This window comes from Macrotis lagotis, chromosome 1, assembly GCF_037893015.1.
Source record: "Macrotis lagotis isolate mMagLag1 chromosome 1, bilby.v1.9.chrom.fasta, whole genome shotgun sequence".
Taxonomy (NCBI): domain Eukaryota; kingdom Metazoa; phylum Chordata; class Mammalia; order Peramelemorphia; family Peramelidae; genus Macrotis; species Macrotis lagotis.
This window is the reverse complement of record NC_133658.1, coordinates 361,591,066-361,618,863: the sequence shown is the minus strand read 5'-3', so window position 1 is coordinate 361,618,863 and position 27,798 is coordinate 361,591,066. Positions and strand designations below refer to the sequence as shown.

Genomic DNA, 27,798 nt, shown 5'->3' with positions numbered 1-27,798 from the left:
TTGAAACACTAGGAGGCAAGGCTGGTTAGGTAGGATGAGTCCAGGAATCACTGAATAGGTATTTATTAAATGGGTTAGATTGCCTTAGGTGTGTAGTAGGGAAAATGGTAAAGACTGTATTGGAAAGATTTAGGTGTGAGGGTCTGGACTAGGAATGTGGCCAGTGATCGATCAGTCTGCCCAGTTTAGAATTTTAGAGCAGGAAGAAAACTTGAAAATCATTCATACTAGAGTCCCCAAATCATGAAATTCTTCATTCTAGCCTGTTTGCCAAGGCTTGTTTGTTAATAGTCTTAAGAAGAGGAGCCTCTCAGTGTGTTATACTCCAGATTTAGCTGGCATCAGAATATGGTTGAATATGAAGGAAAAGGAAAATAGTTCTCCTAATAGTTTTTTGGGGACAGAGGGTGCTCTTTAGAGCTAATCTGAAGCTCTTATTTTACAGATAAGAAACTTGAGTTTCAGAGTAGGCAGGGTTACTCAGGTCCCTGGAGTGAATTAATTAGCATAGTTTAACTGAATGTTTTGAAACCTGGATTGGTGAATCCTATTCATTTGGATTTAGAGACTTGAGACAGGTCTGCCTCTTACTTAATGGCCCACAACTTATTTTGAAAGATATGTTGGATTTCAAGATCTGGATTCCTAATAAGAATGTCATGGAGTTGATGATTATGACTATATATAACTTTATGGGGAAAAAAATTTAGTTCTTTGAATCTATAATCTGAGTTCTTTGTTATTGTGGTCATTGTCTGTATTCTCTTATACTCTTGGTTCTTATTTGCTCTATATCATTTCATAGTTTATCACTGGCTTCCTTAATTTGTTTCTTAAGGTATAGTAATTCCATTGCACTCACAAACTAGTTTATTCGGCCACCCCTTATTGGATAACTGCTTTGTTTAAGAATATTGCTATGAGTAGGTTTGTATGGCCCATTGTGATTTTTTTTACCATAAATGAAGGGTAATGTCAATCCTGAACTCTATAAAAGGTGCTTGGCAACCTTGTAGTATTAAAACCACGTTTGTTTTATGGACATGAGTCTAGCTGGGCTTTGTAGATAAGGAATCCCTTGGGTTCTTTAGTCCCCTGGCTCAGTCTGTACAAATTTCTGCAATGCCCCCTCACCACCAATGTCAAAAACTGTAACCCTCCAGGGTAACTTTCTTGATAACTGCAGCCCGCTCCCAGTGAGCTGGTTCTTCTTTTGGAGAGCTGATCATTTTTGAACAGATAAAGACACAACATAACTGCTGCCCTTAGGAAAACAAAAGCCTTGTTTTTGATTTCCCTTGCTTTCTAGGCAGTTAATTTGGGATGTTCCTACTTCTCTAAGGTCCTGCTAAACTGAGGTAGTTTGACCTTGCACATAAACCCTTGGCCTTTATTTGTGGAGAATCAGAAAGGCTCTGATTATTATGGCTGTAGAGCAATTGAATTCATTGATCTAAAGGCTTCTGGTCATATCTATGAGATTGAATTCATTGATCTAAAGGCTTCTGGTCATATCTATGAGATGGTCATTGGAGTACTTGAGTTCTTTAGACAAGACTTTTCATTATCAGAGATAACTCATTTGATAGAGTTACATTTAGTTTGTTGCCTACTAGAGAAATAGTACAAATGCTTACTATTCTAGAGCTTGATGGATGTTTTCCTTTTTCTTTTCAGTGTGAGATCAAGGTGGCCCAGCCTAAAGAAGTGTACCAGCAGCAGCAGTACAGCTCTGGGGGTAGCCGAGGAGGCCGGAGCCGAGGGAATCGAGGATCTGGAGGTGGTGGAGGAGGCAGCGGGAGTGGAGGCAGCGGAGGCAGTGGAGGGGGAGGTGAGTGAGATATGGATGCCACTCAGTCTTCCTAGCAAGGCAGTTTTTTCTGGAGTTTCCATTAGAGCTGTAGCTGAGGCCATGGCAGAATCCTTGGAGCAAGTAAGGTGATGGCCCTACCTGCCTCAGTTTTTGACATGAGGCTTTTTTTAGTTTATGGTGACACCTCAAGTTCTGGATTTTTGCCTTGTTTCATGCGTAATAAAGAACCACGAAGTTCTTGGTAGTGGGTAGTGGGGAATGGATGACCGCATGTCAGCTATGTGTCCAGTCTGATGGGGCCATTATACTGGAGCCATAGTGAGTTTTGGTCATCAAAGGTGTGGGGTGGGGTAAGGGGGAAGAAAGGAGAAGAATAGGGGAAGAATTTACTCAAATTTTTTTAAGGGGCCCTCATGCTGCAACTCCCCTTCTTAAGATAATTTTCTACTAATGGGAAGCATCCGTTTCATGGACAAGGCACTGCAGAAATAACTGGAAAAGGAGTATTCAATCTTGTCCCCATGATAACAGATGAGAACAAATCCAGAGAAGAGAAAAAAGAATGGTTTGCCCAAGGTCATGCAGGCTTGATGACTAGGATAAAGGATGTTTACTATTTGTGCCTCATGACTTTGCCTACTGGTGTTCAGACTCTTTCCCCCTTCCCAAAGTGGCTTCTCCACTTACCTGATTCCATCCATCTTTCACGGAGGAGGTGGGACCAGACTTTGTTTCTTGCCTTGAAGTGTTTTCTGTCCAATACCCGCCATGCTTAAGTTTTAAGCTTTGCTTTACAAATTTCCACTGAGGATATTTGATAAGCATCCTCTATTATTTGAAGATCATTACTAAATGACATTCAGCCTTTTGTTTCTTACACTGGTTTCCTGTGGTCCAGTTTTCTAAAACCTATGCTTAAATGGCAGAGGCAGTAGCCAATGTTAGCTGCATTCCTTGATTTTGGCTTTGAACGTGGTTAATGCCGCTTATTACTCTATAGCTTCCTGACTCTGGGTTAGATTTATCCTCCTGACCAACCTTATAAGTATACTTATATGATGTGAAAACTAGATCATTTCAAAAATGTAACAAATAAAGGAAACTCAATGGCCTAGTCCCTTCTCAAAAGCAAGGAATTCCTATAGTAGCATAGTATGGGAATTGGGATTCAGGAAATTAAAAGTACAAGAGCCATAGCAGAGTGGATTTAAAATCGAGATAGGGATTTTTCACCCTTTTCCTTTTTTTGGAACCTGCTTCCTCTTTATTGAGGGGCCTCTATGAGATCATCTCTTTAAGATACTGGTCGTCTCAGCCCTGATTTCTAAGTCTATTCCCAACCCCATAAACACTCTTCCATTTGAAGTCCCTTAATGCCTTATCTCATGGTGTTTGGGGTGAATCTGGGTTTTTTGAGATGATTCCAGAAAAGTTTGAACTAAGTAGCTTTGACTAAGCTATGAAAGATTTCTGCTTTGTAGCCACCCGTGTGTACTGTTTGTTTTTCTGAGGACCAACACAGCTAAGAATGGAGAGAGATTCATTGCCTAGGTTGGCATTTGGGATGAGTGAAAATTTTGGACCAATTAGAGAGCGTTGTGGTCTGTGTTGATGGAGAGATTATTATACTATCAGGTCAGATTCTTGAGGCAGACATTTTAGCTTTCTTTATCCCTTTAAGTTTTGAGCAGGCTGGAACATAGCATTCTAGATTTACCCTCCTTGTTTTACAGAGGAGAGGAAGTAACTTATGCAGGCTGGCATAAGTGAATTAATGTCAGGCCTGTGACTCAAAATTCATGCCAGTGTTCTTTGGACTGTACCACACTTCATTCTTTAGTGGAATCTGACATTTTAAGACTTCCTAAATTGATAATTATACTTGTGTTGGGGACAGTGTCTACTGCCCACATTACTGATGTTTAGGGTTAATTACCCATTTGGACAGTCTTATGCACACATACCTGTCTTCAGTACTGTGTTCTTGATCCTTAAGTTGGATCAGTGTGTTACTGGTACTCTTAATGCAAGTGCAGTTTTGGGTTGAAAAGCCTGTATGGAGAGGTTGCAGGAACCCTTCTTTCTTGGGCAAACTTGGTCAGAGGCATGGTGCTGCAGGCAGGTTGGTATGCCTTGGTCCCTTTTTAGCTTCCCTCTTTACATGGGCTAAACAGAACCCTGGGCCTTGCTTCCTCTGCAGCTCAAAGTCAAAATTGGAATCAAGGTTATGGCAACTATTGGAATCAGGGATATGGCAACCAGGGCTATGGCTATCAGCAAGGCTATGGCGGTTACGGCGGCTACGACTACTCCCCTTATGGCTATTACGGCTATGGACCAGGCTACGACTATAGTAAGTAAAGACCAGTGTGGGGTAGAGCAAGCAAGTGTCCTGTGCCGGGCTTCTTTAATCAATCTGTAATGTTTTCTTTGTAGGTCAGGGCAGTACAAATTATGGAAAGACTCCAAGGCGTGGTGGTGGTCATCAGAATAACTATAAGCCATATTGAGGCAGTCCTGTGCGGTATGCAGCGGCATGCTCAGTGTTCAGAGGGACTGCACACGTTTTATACGGAAATGCTCTAGGTGGACATTAAAATTATGTACCAAATTTAACTTTGCAAACTTTCTATGGCCTGTTCAATGTGCATCTTATTTAAAATTCCCCCTTGGAAAATGTCTTTCATGTTGAATATTTACAGATCTCTAGTTGTCTTAGACAGTGTGTGGTGTGTAAATGCCAGTCTTAAGCAAGATATTAATGAATGAATTTATTAATAGGTTAAACAGCAGTGATTTTGAGGGTCTGCTTAAAGCCCAGCTCAGCCTCTTGGCTTGAGCATGGCCTCTGCAATGCTCTGGTTGTACAGATGAAAAATGCCTCCTTTTTTCACCTTTTTATTTTATATTGTTTGTGTCATACATTTCCGGCAATGGAAGTGTTAATTTTACTGTACTTTTTGGTACCTTTTGGGAATCTAATGTATTGTAAGGTATTTTACATGTGTCCTGATTACCATGACATGGATATTGAAGCTATCCTAGCTTTTGAAATAAAATTAACAAAAAACACACCCCAAACCAGCTAGTGTGCCATTTCTTAATCTTTTCAGTTATTGAAAAAATATAGACAGAACTCCCTGACATCTGACCACATTCCAGCCTGCTCATGTAGGGGGGCATTTGGGGAGTCTATTTCAGGGACTAGGATAGTCTCCCACTATAGTCCTTAAGGCAAAGAGTAAATGTGGGGTAAAAGGTTAAGTATAAAACTTAAAAAAAGTTTGACATATTTTAATTTTTTTTTTATTAAGAAGAAAGTATAGGCATTTCATGGTAACTTTAATTGTTTAAGCAGATTTGGACAAACATTCCATCAAAGAAGACATTTAGGTCTTCAATCTTAGTAAGACCAGAGCAGAGTTGTTATTTGCCCTAAGGCAAATAGTAGAAACCATTGCTATATTTAGGAATTTTTCTTCCTATGTTTTCTTTTCTGATTTTAATAGGACATTTTTCTAACCACTTTGACCCAGTGTCTGCTTTTAATAACAGTAATAGAGCAGAAAATGGTAGTTCACATACCTGAAAATTGGAGGCTGGGGGGGGGAAGAATTCAGAAATGGGACTCACTACCCTCTGCTCTGCTTTCCACTATGTGGCAACTGGTTTTTTAACAGGTCCAGTTCATATGACAAGGTAAATTGTAAATGGGTTGAGTTAAAATTTCTTGTTATCTTGGAATGGGCTGGCAAGGCTTCTCCTTTGCCTTTCAGAATATTCTTTTTTGAAACCTATAAAGTAAAAAGGGACAGGGTTAAGGCAAAAAGGTGCTTTCAAAATGATTGGCCAATAATGAGACTTCTTCACTTGTTTCCTTTATTTGAACTTTTTTTTTTTATCACTCACTGCACTTGGCAAGGTCATAGCTTTATTCAAACTAGAATAGGCCCTTTTAATGAAAACATGAATACTTAACTCCCATCCTTTGAACAGCCAGAAGCTTTCTGAGGTTGGATATCTATATAGCTATATATACATCCGGATTGAAGTAGAGAAAGCCAGCCAGAAGAAAAGGTTAACATTGGCCTAGAGTTGAATGGAAAACTTAGTTGATAGTATCTTAGGGATGGTTCTAGAAAAGCTGAATGTTGTCATCTATGAAATTAGGGGGTTGGACTAGATAATCTTATCCATAGTCCTCTTCCGCTCTTAAATTTCACACATTTTTCTTATGTTAACTAAAACAAATTGTTCTGCTTCAGGATTTGATCTGGTCTTGGTTGGGGCAAAGTCCCAGGTCTTTGAATCAGAATGACCACAGGACACTGTTGGTTTCCACTCAAGATACAACACCGTGACATAACAATTTTGGTCAAAGGGCCACTTTGATTCTTGTCTTAGGCTTTAGGTGATGCTCACTGAAACCCTAACCTTCCAGTGTTGCATATGTGGGACATATGTGCGTCACAAGCACAGACATCATTTCATATAACCATTAACTTCAGGCAGGGAATACTTAACGGGGACCAGATGCTGCTCAAACATAGTATGCTGGATGACAGATAATGCTTGCCTGTTTAAATTTGGATGGGTATTGGACAAACAGAACCCTAACCCTAAAGGAATTGTACGAAATAATATCCTTTGTGGTGCCTGTTAAGTCTGGTGTGGACCAAAAGGCATTTTAGAATTTGTGAGGACAAATCTAAAGGGCAGTGAGGGGTCCCAGTGAATGATCCGCCGGATTGAAAGCCACAGAGTTGTCTTGGGAAACAAATAACACTCACCCAGGGTTTTCAAGGAAAACCTAGTCAGGTTGTTGGGGACATCGAAGGGTTTCACAGCTTCCCATCTTCTCCATTTCTGGGGGATGCAGAACAAGGTCAGCTAAAAGCAGAACTGGCTAAGCTTTCAAGTTATAGGTGGTTGGGGCTGGTGGGGAGGGAAAAAATAAGAAGGAAGTGGTGTGTGGCAAATGAATAAAAACCCATTTAGGCAGGTTTGGTTCCCTCATATCATTGAGATAGCCCAAGAAACAAAGAGGCAGGATTGACCCTGTAATTACACTGACCAATAGTAGGGTCTTTCTGTGGAAGTTTTCTTCTAGATTGCTTCTAGCCCACAGTAATCTCTTTGCAAATGGCATAATCATAATAACCATTAGCATTTTATAGTGCTTTAAAGTTTGCAAAACACAAATACCTCATTTGATCCTAAGATGTAGGTGCTATTAACCCCATTTTACAGATGAAGAAACTGAAGAAGTTAAGTGACTTGGCCCAGGGTCACACAGCTAGTGTTTTGAGCCTATAGCTCATCTGGGTATTCCAGGTTTCATCCACTGCTCTGCAAGTTTTCCCAGCTATGCTGTGAGCTACATTGCAACTTAATATCCAACACAGTAGGGGCATAAAAGCAAGTTGAATTTTGGATGGAATTAAAATTCACCTGGGGAAAGAATAAAATGTACTTCAAAGATTCAAAACTAACCTGGCTTATCAAGATAAATCTAGGTCTTCCACTAGAGATTTCAGGAACAAGACAATGGGTTTCCATACTAGATCTATAATTCACAGAAACTCCTTTTGTGTGTGCTTCCCCCACATCGTGGCAGCCACTCAGCCTGTCCCCTGAAAACAACCATCGTGCCCCTATAGTAGGGTGAATTTCAGGGACAAGAATACTATTATAATTGTTTGCTTGCCTGGAAATCCGGTCATAAGCAAAATGAGGCATGTTTCCAAATTCAATTTTGTCAATACTGAGTAACCACAAAGTGAAGTGACTTAAATTTAACTACCTAACTAAAGTCTCACCTGTCAAAATTGTGTCAATTTTATTCACTACTATTCTGGCGTTGTCCATGTTGAAGCACATTGGAGGTTTAAATTTCAGGACATTTCTCCCAGGTCCGTCAGTGCTCAACAAAATATAGGCATCTTTTAACCTGGAAGAACACGAAATTTCTGAGAATGCAATCAGAGTTTTGCTTTTCTTTCAGATGTTTAGATGGTACAGAGGCATCAGTCTCCACACCAGCCTGGCTCTGAAATGAGGGCAAAGGCTACAGAGAACTACCATTTCCTATGTCAGTTTCCCATATGGTCTTCTGAATGGCTGCCAGTGCTGGGCAGAGTATTTGTCTTCTGTTCTAGTCCCTTGCTGGTAGGGAGGAGAAAGGGGGGAAGAGTCCTAGCAAATACCTAGTGACTCGGGGTTCAGTTTTGCATAGATCCCAACAATGGTTGTTCTGGGGAGGGAACTCCAGGGATTTATGTCCAGACCTGAATTTCAACACAGATATTTGCAAAATGAGATCACAGTGACAATTCAGATTCTAAATGTTTGAGCAGATTTCATCTGCCACTTCCACCTTTGCAATCCCCTAAAACTAGTACTTTCAAATGAAGGTGGTTTCAAGTTTTGAGAAAACCATTTTGGGGGCCATCTTGTTTAATCAAAGGGTGAATAGGTGCAGGGCAAGAAAGATCTCGATTCTGGTGGAGTTCTATGGATATTTCTAGCTTCTTACATATAGGAGTCTATGGAATAGCTGGAAGGGATCTCAAGAAGCCTAGTCCAACCACCTCATTTTACAGTTGAGAATCCAGCCTAGGGAACTGAAGTGACTTAAACAAGTTAAAAAATATCAGAGCTGGGATTTGAACCCAGCCTCTTGTTCCAAGGAATTACTCATCACTTTTCCTGCCTGCACCAAGCTATTTCCTAAGGATAACAATAGAAGTTGATGGAATGCCTAAGAATTTAATAAAACCACATGGTACAGTTAATTGATAAGAGTCAACAAGACCTGAACCTGAGACCCATATCTAAAACATCCTGGCTGTGTGACCCTAAATAAGTCATTTAAACCTTAGTCCCCCAGACAACTTATAAGACTGAAATTAAAGAAAAAGTGGGTGATCTACACTGGGGAAGGAAATTCCTCAGTAGGAGCTACCTGCACCAATAAAATCTCAAATCAGGTAAAACCCTGCCCCCTTCCTTTTTTTTTTGTCTGGAAGGTTGAAAATGTTTACTACATGCTTTGGGGGTCTGAGTGAATTTGGCTTCTGAGAAGATAAAAGCAGCTGGTTCACAGCACAGGGTTCTAAATCGACAATACTACCAATGACTTGAAAAGATAATTGTCCATTCCAAACTCCCAAGGCCAGGGGAATAAGTATTTTTGGAAAGTTGAGTTTCAGGAGAGTTGTTTCCCTTATGTTTATATTGTATATTCTTATTTATGTACATGTAATATTTCCCATTAGAATGTAAGCTCCTTGAGGGCAGGGTCTATTTCTTGTTTGTCTTTGTATCCCCAGAATCTAGCATACAGTAGGTATTTAATAAATGCTTGTTGGTTAATTGATCAGTTGATTCTGAACATTCAGTTGGATCTCCCAGTTCAGGTATGGGATGGAAAATTACCCGTTGAAACCCCATTATCCCTAATCCCAATCTCCAAGGGATTTGTGTACTCCTGCCAAGGACATGGTCATATAAGGAGCTTCCTGGATCAGCTGGCCATCACTTAAACTTGTCCTTCCCCCAAGCCCCACCCCACTTTAACCCCCTTGGCCATACACGCTTAACTGAATTTTTCCCTGGTCTCCAAATTACTTTCAGTTCTGCCTTTTTCTTTTTAAACACCAGATTCTTTCCTAATAGCTTCCCTCCTACTCTCCAGATTCTTCCTTCACACTTTGAATTTCTTAGAGGCAACAGGTTGGGAGCTGGGGGAAGAGAGGGGCTTTTCCCAACCAGGGTCCTTCTCAGCTTTGACACAGGGACCCTGTGAATTGTGGACTGGGTTTAGGGAAATAGATGTTTTAAAATTTTTACTTTTTTTTAAATGCCATCATATTACAAAGTATTCCTACCTAGAGAACCATCCCTTGAAACTCAAAGAATACAAAAGAAGAGGGAAGATCAAATCTAACCAAAAGATCAAGTGAGACATGTGCAGTGAGTCTCACTTCTGCAAAGAAGGGGAAGGGGGTCCATCTTGCCTTCTCTTTTGGGAGATCTTATAATTGCAGAGTTTGCAGATAAAGAAAGATTTTAGACCAGAGAAAAAACATGTACCTAGAAACCAGATAGTCGGCTTCTTCTGTGGCTGGTGCTCTTGTTGCCTCATCTTTGATCAGATCCACGCCAATAAACAATCCAACACCCCTAGAAAAAAGTTTTTTATCTGACTGGTTGGCTTCCCCTTTTCCTTCTTGGAAGATGGAATATGGCATTCAGTTCACAAATCTTGAAAAGTATTAAAGGAATTCTTCTAAATCCTGTGGTACATAGGATCAGACTGCAGAGACTAGACCATCCCCTTCATTTCACAGATGAAGAATTCATGGAGGGAGGTTGTGACTTGTGAAAGGTCACAAGTGTCAGAGGCAAAATTTGAACCCAGATCCTCAAGCTCCAGAATGTTGCAGTATGACTCTCCCTTTAGTCTAAGGAATGTCAGGAAAACTGACCTGCCCAGTCTGCTTTTCTATTCCCAAGAAACGAATTTCATCATAATAATAGACTAACATCAGACCCAGTGGCAGCTGGGAACTAGATCTCTGATGGTGGAAAGGGAACTCGGGTGAAACCACCAGAAGAAATAAGCTGGTGTCAGAGAAGGGACAGGAAGGCAGTTCTGTGATAGGAAGATTATTAGGTAACCATTCTGTGCTGTGCTGGGAGGTGGGGTTGGGGAAAAAGCCCAAGGTGGAAGGCTAAACCTTCCAACTGACCTGACATCGCCAATGATGGGATGCTTGGCCTTCTGCTGGTTCAACAACCCCATTAGGAAGTCTCCCACATGGGTAGCATGGGCCTGGAGGTGCTCCTTTTCTAGGACGTCCAACACTGCCAAACCCACTGCACAGGAAACGGGACTTCCTGCAAACTGAGATCAAGAGAAAGAGGGGCAGCAATCAGGGCAGGCAACCAATGAGGAAAAGGGGGTGAGAGGTAAAGGGGGAGGGTGTTGAGGAAGGATGGGTTCAGTGGCAGGGAGTAAATGGGATATTTGGAGAGTCTGCCCTCTGAATTAAAATAGGTTTCCAATAAGGGGCAAATAGATACTGTCAGAAACCCATTACCCAATGGACATTTCAAACTGGATGTCTTGGAAAACACCTCAAACTCAGCATGTCCAAAACAATTCAGTATCACCCAGCACCTCCCAACTCTCTAAGAAACGTCCCTGTTGGAGGCACCTCATTCTGGGAATGAGCCTTGCTATCCAGTTCTTCCCTTACTCCTACAAAACATGTTCCAAGACGCTGTCTTTTTTGATCTCTGAATCAGTCTCGACTCAGTCGCCATCATAGTGCAGCTCCTCATCCCCTTTCACAGAGAACTTCCTATATAACTGCTTCCTTAAGTGAGAACTGTGATTCAGTTCGATTCAAAAACCTCCAGTGACTTCCTCCTCTGGGGTAAAATTCACTCTGGCTTTTAAACCCCCTTCATAACCTAGCCTCAGCTTCATTGAGGACCCAACTGACCTTCCTGTTATTCCTCAAATATGAGGACCATGCCTTGGCTCTGACCAACCCATGCCTGGATTTAACTTCCTCATCTCCACCTTCAGGTATCAGCCCAGATATCACCTTCTGCATGAAGCCTTTCTTTATTCCCCTCCTTCCCAGGTCACTTTGTGTTTTACTCTTGCATTTATTTGTATTTGTCATTTTTATGTTTATGTTGCAATATTTATATGTGTACTTGTCTCCCCATTAGAGTGGAAGCTCCTTGTGAGTAGGGATTGTTAATATTCTTTATATTTGTATTTCCCAGAGCTCAACATAGAATCTGGCATATAGTAGGCGCTTAATAAATACTTGTTGGTTGATTGATTGAAAGGTAGGTTGGTCTCTTCAGTCTGTCACTAAGACTTGCTGTCTTGTTTGGAGGGCCCTGGAATCCATTCTGATTTCTCTTCCCCTAGTCCAATCCCTCATCCCCTTCCAGCTGCAGGACCCATGGTCTCCAGAAATGTGACCAACTTTCTCATCCCCAAATGCCACCTCTGGAATAGACACAATGTGGGTCAGTGGTTAGAGTACTGGATCCAGAGTAATGAGCAAAACTTGGGTCCAGTACTACCCAGACATTCCTGGCCATTGACCCTGGGGGAGCCAATTCATTTTCTCAGCCTCAGTTTTTTAAGCTATAAAGTAGCACCTACCTCACAGGGTGGTTGTGAAGATCGATTGAAAAAAAATGTAAATTGCTTTGTAAATGTAAAAATGCTGTGTGTGTGTGTGTGTGTATGTAAATGTGGTAAAATAAGGAGGTTGGACTAGAGGGTGTTTGAAGCCCCTGTGATTATGATCTTTGCCTCTTCTCACCTACATTTTTGTCTTTGGAGAGCTCATCTAATCTGTGACTCCTGAGCCTTCATGGAGAATGACTCCATGTATAACTGACACTGACCCTGACCTTTAACTCAGAAAAATTAAAAAACTGAACCAAGCTAATCTGGCCTGGAGACTAGCTCCTCCCCAACCTCCCTATTTCTGCTATCATCCTTTGTGAATAAATTCAGAACCTCAGAGTAGCCTTGTCCAGTCACTGCTGACTCTTCATGCTATATCAATAATCCATTCTTTCCTCTGCATCCCCATGAACACCAACCACCTAAATAGTCTTCCGCTTCCAATCTTTCTCCCTCCAATTGATGTTGCAAACACAGCCTTAAGTGTATCCTGCTCTTAACAAAAAAACAAAACAAAAAAAACACAGTAACTTGCTGTAAGATATGGGATGGTACAGAGGCAGAAAAGGCATCTGGAGGTTTGAGTTCTAATCTCCATCTGGGCTCTCATTAAAAATATGGAATAAGGTAAGTCACATGACACAGGGCCAGCTCCCTGGTGTGAGTGGGTGGAGCCCATCTCCTTCCTCAGTTTGAGGAGAGGCAGCACTGGTGACTTCATGGAGAAAATGCTGGCCTTGGCAGTTCAGAAAATGTGGATTCCAATTCTACTTCTGATACAGGCTGTATGAGCACAGGTAAGTCACGTAGGTGCAAGCTGCAATGTTCTCAGCTGCAAAATAAAGGGTCTTCCATTCCAAGTCCCTTCCAACTTTCAATCTGTGATCCTCAGTTGCAGTCCTAAAGGACTGACCTCAGACAGGGCTTGGCAAACTACAGCCCTACCCACCTGCCCATGAGCTGAGAGGTTTTATCTTTTAAAATATTTATTGAATTTCAGACTGTAAAAACCACTCTTCTCTCCAGGTCATACAAAAGCAGGAAGCAGATTTGGCCCTTGTAGGCTGATCCCAGCTTTCAAATGTTAGTTTTTATTCCTCTGGTCATACACCTTCAGTGGCTCTCCTCTCTATAACACGCGTTAGTCTCAGGTTCAAAGTCCTCTTAAAGTAATATGGTTTTTCATTTCCTTTACAAATTTATTTTTATGTACCTAGCTTCTTGGACGCTAGGTTCCTTTTTGTTCAGGGTTGTATCCAACTTCTTGGGAGCCCATGTACCACCAGTACTGTCCCTGGGGTTTTCTTGCCAAATGATAAATTGGAGCACTTTGCCATTTCCTTCTCCAGTGGATTGAGGCAAACAGGTGGTGACTTGCCCAGGGTCACATTGCTGGGATGTGTGTCTGAGGCTCTTTACTGTACCTCTGTGTTTTTGCTGTGCTCTTTCCCTATCTGAATTCTAAATTGGGAAGACTTTAAGGCACAGGTCTTCCCTTCAGAAAAAGCTTTCTCAAGTCATCAGATAAGATAAATAGGAGAATCACTATAAGACAGAGATAAGCACCGAACAAAGTATTCCCACAGTGCCTGCTCCTTCAGAACTCTAGCTTTTATTGTCTGGCCCCTACTCTCCCAGGACCTGGTGAAACCTACTTTGATCCATTGTTCTTTATCTCTCCCATTGTTAACTTTTCATGGACTACTGATTAAAGTCTTGTTTTCCCCAGGTGAACTCCTTAGAAGCTAGAACCCTGCTCAGCCCTCAAGCCTGAGCAGCTCCCAATAAACAGTCCTGGACATTTGTTGGCCCTAACCCAGGCTCACAGTGCCTAGGGATCTCCAAGTGCCTTGTTTTATAAAGCAGGGCCAGGAAGGTTGGGGAACTTGCCTAACTTCCCATAGGTTATAATTATCAGAGGTGGAGTTTCAGAAGCTGGGGTTCCTCTTTTCCTAGACCAGATGGAGAGCTCTACCCCAGCAGGCTAGGTATTCCACATGCAGGTTACACATGGGCCAAATGGGGCCCACAGGACACCAGGATCTTACTGGATTATTTTAGCAGAGATGGCTTTTATCTGATGAGCAGGCTCACAGGAGCTGACAGAGGTCACCAGGAACTAGCCTACTGCTACTCCTAGGTCAGTGACTGCTGCCAGGTTTCCTGCTAGCAGGTTTACAAAGGTGTGATACAGTAGAAAGAGTGAGGAGACATCTGCTATCAAATCCCACCTCTGACTTTTTACATGTGCAAAGCCCTGCTCCTCTTGGGGCCTCAATTTCTCCATCTATTTTTTTTAACCAAACTTGCAATTTCATTGTAGGGAAATTCTAGTGAAATCTATTCTGTAGGTCAACATTCATTTGCTCTACAAATGAGTTTTAGCTAAGAGGTTGAGATTTGCCTGGAGTCACAGAGCCAGGACATGACAGAAGTGGGACTTGAACACTGATCTGACTCCCAAGTCCAGTTTTCTGTCCATTACCCTATTCTGCCTTTTGCATCTGCAAAATGTAGATAATCCTGCCTGCACTGCCCATTACCAAAGGATGTTAAAGAGGAAAGCATTTTGTGAACCTTAAAATGTTCTAGAAATAAGTTATTAAGATGCATAGTAATATCAAAAATTCCTGAAGCCCACACATACATACAAACACACACAGGATCATGTGTCTTATTAGTAGGGGAAAAAATTATGATCCCTAGGAAACTAGGAAGTGTTTTCTTTGCCTGGTATCTTTGGAGCTGAGCCAGAGAATCCCCGGCTTAGGATGGATAGAAGATTCAGAAAGAGGAGCAGAACTGGGGCCTAGATGAGGGTTATGAGCTGCTAAGATTTCCTTACCGTATTGAAATACTCTACACCAGTGTCAGCAAATGCTTTGGCGATGTCCTGGGTCGTGGCTACACAGGCGATGGGGTGTCCATTGCCAATGGGCTTGCCCATGGTAACTATGTCAGGAACAAAGTCTTCCCCCTGTAGCTGGAAGGCCCAGAAGTGCTTGCCTACTCGGCCAAAGCCAACTTGAATCTCATCAGCCACAAAAACGCCTCCAGCCCGTCGGATATGTCTGCAGAAAAGCATGGTGGGGAGTGATTCCCTCTGACCAGTTAGGGAATGTGGAAAAGATTTCGTTAGAGTCCTTTGGGCCATGGAAGTGCTATGTGACCTTTGACAAATGACATCATCATTATCCCGGGGAGTCAGTCACATTGGAAAGATTAAGATTTGGAATAGTCCCCACAAGACCATGGATTTAGCAGGTTTATGGGAAACCTCAGGCCATCTTGTCCCAAGTGCCTCATTTTACAAATATAGATTAGGGAAGGTAGAATGACTTGTTCTAGGCAGCAGTGGTTAAATTTGAACCAAGGCTAAATCTGGAATGGTTTCCACTCCACCAATGTTGCCTTGTAAGCTTCAAAGGATGCTGGTTCAAATCTTGGCTCTGCTATTTTACTACCCTATGATCTTGGATGAGTTACTCCTTCTTCTGAGGTCTCACTTTGTTCATCTGTTAAATGGCAGGAACTAGTCTAGATAAGGTCCTTTCTTCCAACCAATCATCTGATCTCTCTGGGCCTCAACTTCATCTGCAAACTGAGGAGGGCCAGGGTGGTAGGTTTTAAGATCCCTTCCATTTCTGGAGATAAAATTTTAGAGTTTTTATCTCAATATTTTATTGATGCTCATTGCTTTTCATGGCTATACTCTAACCACCCACTTCTCATCTCCCCACCACCTCTAGAATTGTCCCTTCTAAAACAGCAGTGGTCAAGTCAAAAGACTGGCCATATCTGACATTGAATATGTCATTCTGCATCCATAGTGCACCATCTCTCTCCTGAGAGGTGGGAGCTGTGCCCTGGGGCTGTAGATCTACTGACAATTCTGAGCTGGTAATCAAGAATGAGGACTGAGGGCCTAAGATTTCTCACATTTGATACCCTCATTGAGGCATAGATACTCTCATCTACCTCCCCTTGTAAATCTGCAATGACCTACTTACTCTGCTACTTTCTGGAAATAGCCAGCCGGGGGAATGATCTGGCCTCCCACACTGGGCAGAGACTCGATAAAAAAGGCCGCTATCTGTGGACAGAGAGAGTAATGCCAGGCTGCAGCTGTGTCAGCAGCCAAGGTTTGCTGTTAGAACTTTCCCTTGCAGGAGCTCGGAGGGCACAGGCTTATGGTGGGCTCTGCCCTGGTGAAGGAGAGGGCACATCCTGCTAGACTGGGAGGTCCTGGCAATCTCCCTCCTACCCTCTCTCCTACAGAGCGCCAAGAGACTCCCACAGCCCCTCTTAGCAAGTTTGGCATCAAGGCTTTACCTTTCTGCCCTTGACCTGGGCACTGTCAATCACCTGCTTCACCTCTGCTGCATAGGCATTTTCTGGCTCTGGGTGGTCCTCCCGGTAAGGTCCTCGGAAAGTATCTGGGAGAGGGACCTACACAGAGAAATCTCATAAAACATGGAAAGCATTTTGGAAGCTTTACAGGACTAGGGGAGCCTGAACTTTTGAGTGGAGGGAAGTAGGGAGAGGTCCAGACTTCAGTGTAGGAAATTCTTTCTCCTGCTGGATGTTGATCCCTTCTCTGACTTGCCATCTGCTTTGAGGCACTGGGAAGTTAAGGGGAATACCCAGGAGCACACATTCAGAATATGCCAGGGATACTTGAACCCAAGGCTTTCTGAATCTGAGGCTCTGGTCACGGATACATACCACGTGTACCCACTCTGGCTGTCCTTCCAGACTCCGGAACTTGTAAGGGCTTATGTCGATCAGAGAGCTCAGGTGCCCATGGTAAGCACTGAGGAGAAAAGGCATCAGTCCTTCCCTAGATCCGAGGCCCTGCCCAGCCCCGGGGACATTCCTGAATGTGAGCCATAGTAACAACTCAACTCCTGGGCACAGCTACCCTCACTGACTCCCCTGGGTTGGCAGCTTTCTTATCTGTCTCAGGAGGTCTCCAGAAAAAAGCACTGCATGAGACCTGGAGAGGAATCTAGATTCTGAGCTGTGTGAGTTCTTCTGTGCCTCAGTTTCTTCATTTGTAAAATGGGGGTAGTGATTCCTAATCTCATGGGGCTGTTTCTATACAAGAGGTCCAGATACCAGGATCATTATGAAACTCAGTGGGACAGGTGTATATCTCAGAGGGATTGTCACCTCCATGGAGGTCCCTTTTCCTTTCCAGGGGGTCCCTGATGAAGGTGGAAGTGGAACAATTATTCTATAGAATTAGGGGATACTCCCATCACCCCTCAGACTTTGTTCCTGTCACCCATTGGAGCTGGTGCCCTCAAAGCAAACCTGTCATCACTTTCAACTCCCAAGAATCATCCCAAGCCCATGGTATCTTCTTCAGTGATAAAATAAATTTCCATAGCTCTTAAAGTCATATCTGGTCCAATCTAGGGTCTAAATCCAAATTCTCATTTTGGAAATGAGCAAATTAAGCCCCAGAGAGTGACTTAGTTCACACAAGTAAAATGGCCCTGGAGGTAGGACTTGTGAATATAAGTATCTACATTTCACTGTTAGGGAAACCAAGGCTCACAGAGGTTCCTGGGAGAGGCACTTACTGGTCAACTACCACCACATCTCGATGTCCAGTATACTGACGTGCCAACCTCAGGGCCAGGTCATTGGCTTCAGACCTATAACAGATGGTGATGACCACTTAGATTGCTGACCTGCATGGAAATTTCCTTTCAGGGTTGGTCTTCTGCTCCACAATAAACATTTATTATATACCAGGGACTGTGTTTGATACTGAAGACACAAAAGCCCCTGCCCTCAAGGAGATCATGGTCAAATGGGGGAGATAACAAGAAACATGTGAAACAAACTATATACAGAATGTATAGGAAATATTGGAGAGGGAAGTCACTAGAATTAAGAGGGACTGGGGAAAGGCTTACTGTGGAAGTAGTCCCCTGCTTGGGCTCCCTTTGGTTCTAGATTCTTTTGTGCAGCCTCCAAAACCAGGGTGAGAGAAGGGAAATCTAAGGCATGGAAGGAAATGCTTGCCTTCCTCTAGCCTCAGAGAAGTGTTACTAACCAGCTGTTGCCTCCAGGTGAGTTCAATTTAATTCAACTGGTCTATAAGGAGGGGGCAGCTAGGTGGCACAGTGGACTGGCCTTGGAGTTAGGAGGACCTGAATTCAAATCCAACCTCAGATGAATAACACTAGCTGTGTGATCCTGGTCATTTAACCCTGATAATCTTGCATCCAGGGCACCCCCAATCTTCCTATTCTTATCTGGCCACTGGCCCCAGATGGTTTCAGAGGAGAAAGTGAGACCGGTGGCTTAGCACAGCCCCTCTCCCCCCACTCATCCAGTTCACATGCTTGTTATGACATCACCTCCCTGATGTCATGGCCTTCTTCGAGAACCAAGGACAAACATCATTTCCTATTTATCAGGTATGTAGCTTACTTTCTACATATTTGTTTCCTGATTATTATCTCTAATATGCTCCTTGAAGGCAGGGACTGTCTTTTGCATCTTTTTGTATCCTCTCCCCCCCAGCACTCAATAAATGTAGGTTGATTGAATACTAACAAGGAAAGTACAGTTCAACAATTCAGTTCTTTATTTATGTATTAAGCATAGCTCTGTTAGCCAGGATGACAGGCAGTTCTGGTCTGATCAGGGACAGAAGACCAGGACTCAAGTGCTGCCTCTGTCACCCTGGGCACCTGTGAGACTCAAGTTGTGGAGCTGTTGCTTTCTGTCTGAGTAGAAGGAGCTTCTCCCTGACAGTTCCTCCCAGGTCCAGATTTAAAAAAAAAATGTGGGGGCAGCTAGGTGGCGCAGTAGATAGAGCACCAACCCTGGAGTCAGGAGGACCTGAGTTCAAATCCAGCCTCAGACACTTATAATTACCTAGCTGTGTGACCTTGGGCAAGTCACTTAACCCCACTGCCTTGCAAAAACCAAAAAAAATAATGTGCTCTGACCTTTGTTAGATGCTAAGGATGAAACAGTCTCTTTCCTAAAGGCTCTGGGGGACATGGTGGAGGTGATGCTGCAGGTGGAAATTCAAAGGTTGTGGGGAAAGGGGGGAGAAGGAGGTTCTTCCAAGGATGAAGAATAAGGCAGGGGCCAGAATGCACAGGGATTGTTTAGGGGCCAGAGAGAGTCCAATTGAATTTGATCACTGAGTGCAAGAGAGGGCAGGAGGGTCAAGCAAGGCTGGAAAGACAGGATGGGACTCAAATTGTTGTTCAGTCATGGTCAACTCTTCGTGACCCAATTTGGGATTTTCTTGGCAAAGATGGTGGAGTGGTTCTTCATTTCCTTCTCCAGTTCATTTTACAATAGAGGAAACTGAAGCAAACAGGGTTAAAGTGATCACAGAATTAGCGTCTGAGGTCACATTTGAATTCAGGTCTTCCTCAATTCAGGCCCAGCCATGTGACAGTGTGTGTCATCAAAGTGCTTGCTTCCTATGAGCATTTATTAAGTTCTGATTACCAGAATCTTTGCTAGACATTGGAGATACTGACACCCCCCCCCCAAAAGTCTCTAACCTAGTTAAGGTATAGCCCTCTTTGGGGGCATGGGGGGAGGGGGACTTACCCTGAATTCAGGAAGTAGAACACACAGAGCTCCTTGGGCAGTGTTTGGGCCAGCCTCTGAGCGTAGTCCACTATGTTATCATGCAGGAAACGGCTGTTGGTGTTTAATGCTTGGTTTTGTTGGTGTGCAGCCTGGACCACGTGAGGGTGGCAGTGCCCAACTGAAAGGGGCCAAAGTGAGAGGGGAGAGCTGAGGTTGTCCCAGAAGGGGTGAGCTGCCATCTCAATCATATCATCCTGCCCTCTTCCATCAGGTAAGTTGGATCATTCTGTCCCAATCTTTCCCACCCATGAAAAGAAACTAGAGAGAAGCTAGAGAGAAGAAGCCTAGCTGCCCTTTATCCTAGAGGAAAGGTCACAAGTCTCCAAGGGGAAAAGATACTAAACATAAGAGGGGAGTCAGTGTTGAAGTGAAAAGAGCATTGGCCTTGGAGTCAGAAGAACCTGAGTTCAAATCTGGCCTCTGACACTAGCTGTGTGACCCTGGACAAATCACTTAACCTTGATTGCCTTATTAAAAAAGGGGGGGAGTCTCAAGATACCATGAAGTTAAGAAAGAAACAGGAAATGTGGAGGGAGTGAGATCTAAAGGACAAATGTTGAAAGCACGCTATGAAAACAGCAGAGAAAATGTGTTAAATTTGGAGTCAAAAGATCTCCTTGAAAAATCCTGCCTCTGTCAACCTGGAGAAGTCACCTAAACCTTTGGCACTCAGCCTTAAAAGGCTCTAAGTTTATGATGAGGGGCTAAAAAGAATCCTTGGTAGGACAGGAGACAACTGGGTACTGCTAGCTCTGTGGTCTCAGAGGCCCTGCTCTCCTGGTACCTACCATGAGCCACATTGTTGATGCAGTCAATGTACTCCACTCCCTTCTCATCATACATGTACTGGCCTTGGGCCTGGACGATCTTCACAGGGTTCTCAGGAAAAAAAAGCCTGCAGGAAGAGCTGCAAAGAGATACCACAGAAGCAATCTTTATCTGCTGCCAAAGTTATTAGGATTTCCAGGTACCTTACTTCTCCCTTTGTGTATTTGTCTGTAGGCATCTGAGGCCTTAGGTTTATTGCTGGCTCTCTTCTTGGCTATTGTCTACTGGGAATGGCCAGTCCTCCCTTCTATTCTTCCTTCTCCTATATAGTATGTGATGTTCTCTAGGGCACCTGGCTTGTCAGGTCTAGGAGGGAAGTTTTCTTCTTCCTTCTCCCTTTTCAGTCTAAAGTCATCTCAACCAGATGTGTAGTATTCTAAGCAAATGTTATTTTTATCAGTCCTGGTTAAAGCATACTTCACTTCTTGCCAAGAACCCATCATTCTTGTGTTTTAACTTGTGATCCATAGTGGACAGGGTCTAGAGTTAGGAAGATTCATTTTCCTGAGTTCAAATCTGGCCTCAAACACTGGTTAGCTGTGTGTCCCTGGGCAAGTCACTTAAGCCTGTTTGCCTTAGTTTCCTCATCTATCAGATGAGCTGGAGAAGAAAATGGCAAATCACTTCAGTATCCATGCCAAGAAAATCCCAAATGGAGTCATGAAGAATCAGACACAACTGAAACAAATGAATAACATCATAGGAACTATCTCTACAATCAAGTCTTGGGACCCAGGGATAGAAGGCATCAGACTCTTGAACTAAATGGAGCTGCTGATATAAAAGGATCAAGTTTGAGGAACCAGACAGTCTCCTTTCAAACTCTGAAGTTTCAGTGTCCTAGGAGCAATGGGGGGAAAAAAAGCAGGTCATGCCTCAGAGAAAGTCCCCCTCTCTATGTATCTGTTTCTTCATCTGTAAGACACTGTGCAGTAGGTGAGGGGGCATCTTATCTTTTATCGTTGCCCAGGGATACAGTGTTATGTATAGTAGAAAAGGGATGGCTTTGGAGTCTGAAGGAAGTTGGAGTCATATGGCAATGATACAAGTTAGCATCCAAGGTAAGTCATTTCTGAGTCTCTTTTCCTCATCTGTAAAATGGGGATAATTGCATTTGTGATACCTACCCCACAGGATAAGTTGTGAAGAAAGCATTGGATAAATCTTAGGGAGCTACATAAAGGTGAGTAATTTGTCCCCCAGAGGATGGGGATCCAGAATTAGGGGATCTGGGTTCAAGTTCTGAGGGGAGTAGGACTTGATCATCTCTGAGGTCCCTTCCACCTCTCTTTATGGATCTGACCATAGTGCCCAATGATTTGGCCCCAGCCTCCCAACTTTTCGAGGATCAGTTAATCAATGAGCATTTATTAAGCACCTGCTGAATGTCAGGCATTCATAATACAAATATAAAAGTTATATTAAAAAGCTCTTCTGGCTTTAAGGAGATTATATCCCTTAAGGACAATACAGCACCTTGATAGATAAGTAAATACAGGATATGTTTAAAAAAACCCCACAAAACCTAAGCATTTATTAAGCACCAACTGAATATGAGGCATTCATAGTACAAGATAGTCCTTGGCTTCAAGGAGTTTCTATTCTCCAGGGGATGCAGCATGTTCACAGCTAAGTAAAAAAATCACAGGACTTTTTTTTAAGGTGTTGCGGGAGAGGAGATGATAAGAGGATGTGGGCTATTGTTTGTTCTTCATTCTGGAAGAAGACCATGACATCAGAGAGGTGATGCCCTGACATACAAGTAACATGGATTAGATTGAAGGGGTGTTGCACTCAGTTTCTATTCTGGAGCCATCTGGGTCCAGTGACCAGATATGAATCAGCATGACTGGAGATGCAATCTAGCAAGGCCTTATCAAGAACGTGGCTGTTGGGGTGGCTAGGTGGCGCAGTGGATAAAGCACCGGCCCTGGAGTCAGGAGTGTACCTGGGTTCAAATCCGGTCTCAGACACTTAATAATTACCTAGCTGTGTGGCTTTGGGCAAACCACTTAAACCCCATTGCTTTGAAAAAAACTAAAAAAAAAAAAAAAAAAAAAAAAGAATGTGGCTGTTGAGATAGACTGGAAGTGTCCAGGAAAATTCTAGCTGACTTCTCTCCAAATAACTAGAAAGGAAAAATATTTTTCTTCCTAGTTTTTTTTAAGTTTTCCAAGGGAAGCTTTCCCTACTCATTTATCTGACTCATAGATTCCCCAAACACCCTTTCATTGTGCCTTCACCCAATGGTGCTTTCTCTCTCAGGTCCCAGGAAGGGGACCTGGGTAATGGCAGTGAGCCCCTTCATGGGTGGTGATCATCATCACTCTCTATCAGTAAAAACCCTCCAAAAACTCCTCCTCCTTGGACTTTTGGCCCTGTGTTTTCTGGGTCCTTTTTCAGGCAGAACAAAAGTACATACAGCATGGCAAAATAGTTGTTTCAAGAAGGAAAGGAGGAGAGAGAGAAAGAAGAGGCTGGCAGTGCCTAGGTTCCAGGTCAAAAATCTTGGAATCCTCTGCTTCTTTCTCTTGGGGAGGTAGAAGGCACTAACCTGTTGCACCCGCAAGTGTGAGCAGTCACCTAAGGAAGGAGAGAGGTAGTAAAGGACATGGGCTTCAGTCTGGTAAGGTCAGGGATCTTAGATGTAGAAACTAGGAAAATGAAAGGAAGAGGAGTAAGGGGTGAGCAGTCAGGGGTGAAGAACTATAGGGTTTGGAGCCTTGTAGAGCAAGGAAAAGGAAGGTTCTGGGGCCTAGAACTCTGGAACATGTAATGCTGAGAGCTAAGTATATGAGACTAACGCGGGGGGAAGGTGTTAAAGATAGGGGCTAGGCATGAGGCCCTTTCGAAATTACCTTTGTAGATGAATGAATATATGAATTGAGGGGCCAGTTGTTAAGGAATAGGGGCAAGGATAGTAGGAAGTTGGGAAAAAGAAGGCCAGGAAGGTGGGGTTATGGGCAGAGATATAGGATCAGGGGTGAGAAAGGGTAAAAGGGGGAGAAGATTGGAGCAGGAAAAAAATAGGGGAGGAAAAAAGACACATGGATAAGGGGTAGATTTAAGGGACTGGGGGAGACTGTGTATGTGGGAAACAGGTTTGAGAAGTCCTGCCATGGAATAGGGGGGATGTTTAGTGCTAGATACTAAAACTAAAAGTGTTTGGTGCATTAGGATTTATAAAAGATGGTATAGAGAGGTGACTACAGAATGTGTATACAAGTAGGGGAGATGGGCCAGTATAAAGGGGCAGGATTTTGGAAGAAGGGGTTGACTGGGAGGAATGGGATGTGAAGAGGGAGATCTGGATAGACAAGAAAGGGTGGGGGTGGGATTTTTGGCATGAGGGATAGGGAATGGTTTGGCAGGTTGTGGAATCATGTGCCTATAACTTGTAGAGTAGGATGGTGTGGGACAGTAAGCAGATGAGGGCATTTGAAGTTAGGGTCAGAATGGCTTGGGAAGAGGGGCTATATGTGTGGGGGAGGGGAAGGAGGGAGGGTGATATCTATATGGGAGCTTGGAGCTAGGTTCTCTGAAGGATTAGGGAGAAGGGGGTTTGGGAAAGCTAAGGAGGATGGGGTATGTGGGGATTCTGGGGGCCCTAAGGGGTAGAGCATGTAGGGTTGTTTAGAGAAGAGGTAGAGGAAGTTGAAGGGGAAAGTGTAAGGGAGAGTTTGTGACAAAGGAATGAAGGATCCAGAAAGCAGATAGTAAATGGGGAATATGCGCTAAGTTTTGGGGGATTATAGAGGACATATAAATGCTGAGGGTAGTCTAGGGGAGTGAGAAGAGATAGGGTAAATGAGGAGAATTGGGGCAAAGGTGTGAGTGATGTAGGGACAGAGGGAGTGGATGAGTATAATGGTTATGATACATATGCTAGAGCCTCGGCAGATAGGGATACAACCCTTAGGAAGGACATTGAGCAGAGAGCCAGAGAAGGGAAAACTAGATGTGATGTGTATTGAATTTATAGCACAGGTAATAGGTTAAAAAATTTGGGAACATTCAGTTTCACAATAACAATTTTTCCAATAGTTGCATTCCCTCTTCTCTGCCATTCTCAACAATAAACAATTTATATTTATATAGACTTAAAGTTTACACCTATTATCTTATTAAATGGGTGTGGGGAGTGGGTCTTAGCCATACTCTGCCTAGTTCAGAGAACGAGGAGTCAGGAGTTATTGCAAAGAAACAGGTTTAGACTTGATATGAGGAAAAGCTTCTTAACGCTTCCTGTATACATCTCAACATGTCCAGAACTGAAATCATTATCTTTTCCCCCTAATTTTTCCTCTTCTAAATTTCCCTATTACTGTGGAGGGCACCGTCATCCCAGTCTCCCACATTCCCAACTCAAATGGCATTCTTCATTCCTCATTATCTCTCACCACCCCCACCCCCTCATATCCAATCCCTTGCCAAGGCCTGTAAATTGTACTTTTGTGCAATTTGCCCTCTTCTCTTCTGTGAAACTGGTCAGCACCCTGGTTCAGGCTTTCATTACATTAAAGGCAGGACTATTTTGATTGCCTGCTGGTGGGTCTATCTGCCACAAGGCTCTCTTCTGCTCTAGTCATCCTCCTCAGCCACCAAAATAAGACTCCTAAAACACAAGTCCAACTTCCTTTCTCCTCCCACTCTTACTTTGTTCAATAAACTCCATAGGCCCCTATCACCTCCAAATATAAAAATCCTCTTTTTTTCATTCAACAGACTTTTTAATCTGCTCCCACAACAACCCCTGCTCTTCTTATGCTCTATGTCCCTTCCCCTGTACTTTTTAATCTGGTAACACTGACCTCTTCTTGGATGTTCCAAGAAAAAGATGCTCCATTTCCCAAACATTTTATTTAGCTGTCTCCCATTCTGGGATACTCTTTTACCTAATGGTTCTTGGCATCCTTCAAGTCCTAGTTAAAATTCCACCATCTCCAGGAAGCTGTTCCTGATCTTTCCAATTTATTCTGTATATAGCCTGTTCCTACATAGTTGTTTACATGTCCCCCATTAGACTGAAAGCTTCTTGAAGGCAATTTTTTAACCTACCTTTATATTTCCAGTATTTAGCATAATGACATAGATTAATAAATGTTTATTGACTGACAATTAGAGCTATCCCAAAGTGATCCGGGCTGGTTCCAGGAAGCAGTCAGCTTCCTCTCACCAGACAGCTTTAAGTAATGGTTAGCAGACTGTGGAAAGAATTCCTGTTTCCCTTAGGTATTGGACTAGAAGCTCTGAAGGTCATCACAACTCTGAGGTTCAGGGATTCTGAATCAGGACCAGACCTGCTTAAGTGTCAAGGACCCCTTTGTGTGCCTGATGAAACCTCAGGACCCTTTCTCAGAATGTTTTTAAATGCATAAAATAAGATGCATGGTATCATAAAGGATTCCAATCATATTAAGAGAATGTTATTAAAACATTTTTTAAAAGTTCAGGGATCCCAGGATAAGAATTTCTGAACTGAAGTCTTCCTATTGCAAGACCAGTTCCCCTTCGACACTTTCTAGTATATAGTATATAGGCTGTCACTCAGAGAGGAGAAATTAGGCTTTGTCCCACCTGGTGCCAGAGAGCGGAACTAGGAGGAATAGGTGGAAGTTGAAAAGAGGCAAAATTAACCTCAACATCAATGAAAAGTTTCCTAACAATCAGAGCTGAACAAGAGTTGGAAACAGTGGTCTCGGAGAGTAGCGAGCTCCCCGTCTCTGGAAGTATCCAAGCAGTCAGACAACCCCTGGTCAGAATGTTGCAAAGGGTAGCCTCAATTCCGGCACTGATGAAGGCTTGGGGTGAATTAGTGGGGGAGGAGGGGGACCGTGGGCTGTGGTCAAGGATCGGGAGTGGAGGCTGCCCCGTGAGCTGGGTGCGGGAGTCCACCCTCCGTGACGACGTGGCGCCCTGACCTCCCCCAGACCCCACTCGAGCCTCTGTAGAGACCAAGTCCTGGGTCCCCCGACCCCTCTCTATGTCTTCCTACCCGATAAGCTGCCTTCGCAGTGACAGGGTCTCTTCCTTGCTGTGCCCCTCCGAGGCCATGGCGCCCAGAAAAGTCCCCAGCAGAGTTAGGAGGTGGGATCTGAGAGTGGCTGGCTCCTCTAGCCCGGCCTCTCAGTCCTAGAACCGCCCCCAGGGAAGGCCCGCCCACTATGGCTTTATCCTCACCCATCTTAGTCTTAGTCCTGCTTCTCGCTCCCCCTCCCAGCCAATCCGGAGCCCGGATCCTCCCTACACCAGGCCCGCCCTGGCCTGGCTCTGTCCTGGCCCCGCCCACACCGCTTCATGCTCACCTATCCTAGTTCTAGTCCAGCTTCTTGCTCCACCTCCCATCCAATCCGGAGCCCGGATCCTCCCTACACCAGGCCCGCCCTGGCCTGGCTCTGTCCTGGCCCCGCCCACACTGCTTCATGCTCACCTATCCTAGTTCTAGTCCAGCTTCTTGCTCCACCTCCCATCCAATCCGGAGCCTGGATCCTCCCTACACCAGTTCCCGCCTATTTCAATCCAGACCTGGCCCCTCTAATTTTAGTTCTAGTCCCGCTTCTTGCTCCACCTCTCATCCAATCCTGAGACCTCCCTATCGGTTCTGTCCTGGCCCCGCCCACACTGCTTCATGCCCGCCTATCCTAGTTCTAGTTCTGCTTCTTGCTCCACCTCCCATCCAATCCGGAGCCTGGATCCTCCCTACACCAGTTCCCGCCTATTTCAGTCCAGTCCTGGCCCCTCTAATTTTAGTTCTTGTCTCGGTTCTTGTTGGACTCGCTCAGTGCAACAACCAGGGACAACTTGGGGCTGTCTGCAATGCGGAATACCATCTGTATCCAGAGAAAGAACTGTGGAGTTTGAACAAAGTCCTTCCGTTTTCTTTTAAAAGTTGTCTTATGTACTACATAATTTTGCAACCTTTAATATTTTTTCCTCAAAGATATGATTTTTCTCTCAACACATTCAATTATGATCAATGTAAAGCATGGAAACAATGTAAAGATTATCAGATTGCCTTGGGGGGAAGGGGAGGAAAGGAAGGGTGGGGCAAAATGTGTAAAATTCAAAACTTTACCAAAAATGCTAAGTAGAAACTACTATTGTATATAATTGGAAAATAAAATATTTATATAATAAAAAAAGGAATATCTCTGGAAGTAGACAAAAAAAGGAAGGATATACTCAGAAGTGAAAGTAATATATACAAACAAAAACTGTCAATAAAAAATCATGAAAAAAACCTAACTAAAATAGTGTTTCTATAGAACACACCTGGGAAAACAAGCAAGGCTGGGGT

The 27,798-nt window shown here is 43.5% G+C and overlaps 2 protein-coding genes across 6 annotated transcripts in view; one reads left to right on the top strand and one right to left on the bottom strand.

Moving 5' to 3' along the window:
* The window catches only part of HNRNPAB (heterogeneous nuclear ribonucleoprotein A/B), an 81,334-nt gene extending 75,043 nt beyond the window's left edge, over nt 1–6,291 (top strand). For 3 of the 4 annotated variants that reach the window (XM_074212234.1, XM_074212233.1, XM_074212232.1), the window contains 3 exons: nt 1,678–1,831; nt 4,014–4,166; nt 4,250–6,291. In XM_074212234.1, the coding sequence (XP_074068335.1) occupies nt 1,678–1,831; nt 4,014–4,166; nt 4,250–4,323 (381 nt within the window). In that variant the 3' untranslated portion in view covers nt 4,324–6,291. The remainder of the gene's footprint in view (nt 1–1,677; nt 1,832–4,013; nt 4,167–4,249) is intronic. The other variant, XM_074212235.1, reaches the window with a different exon arrangement.
* On the bottom strand, nt 2–26,629 carry PHYKPL (5-phosphohydroxy-L-lysine phospho-lyase). 2 transcript variants are annotated; one of them, XM_074212227.1, is made up of 13 exons: nt 26,497–26,629; nt 20,462–20,580; nt 19,632–19,791; nt 17,627–17,701; nt 16,764–16,851; nt 16,404–16,487; nt 16,049–16,131; nt 14,884–15,109; nt 10,567–10,721; nt 9,908–9,997; nt 7,633–7,763; nt 6,604–6,679; nt 2–5,607 (listed from the first exon to the last, which is right to left on the bottom strand). In XM_074212227.1, exons 1-12 carry the CDS (start codon nt 26,553–26,555, stop codon nt 6,624–6,626), a joined length of 1,326 nt encoding a protein of 441 aa, XP_074068328.1. In that variant the 5' UTR covers nt 26,556–26,629; the 3' UTR covers nt 2–5,607; nt 6,604–6,623. The 2 variants fall into 2 exon arrangements, with proteins under 2 accessions (XP_074068328.1, XP_074068327.1); XM_074212226.1 differs by having other exon boundaries at nt 5–5,607; nt 16,371–16,487; nt 26,497–26,628.
* Between the last annotated feature and the right edge of the window lie 1,169 nt (nt 26,630–27,798).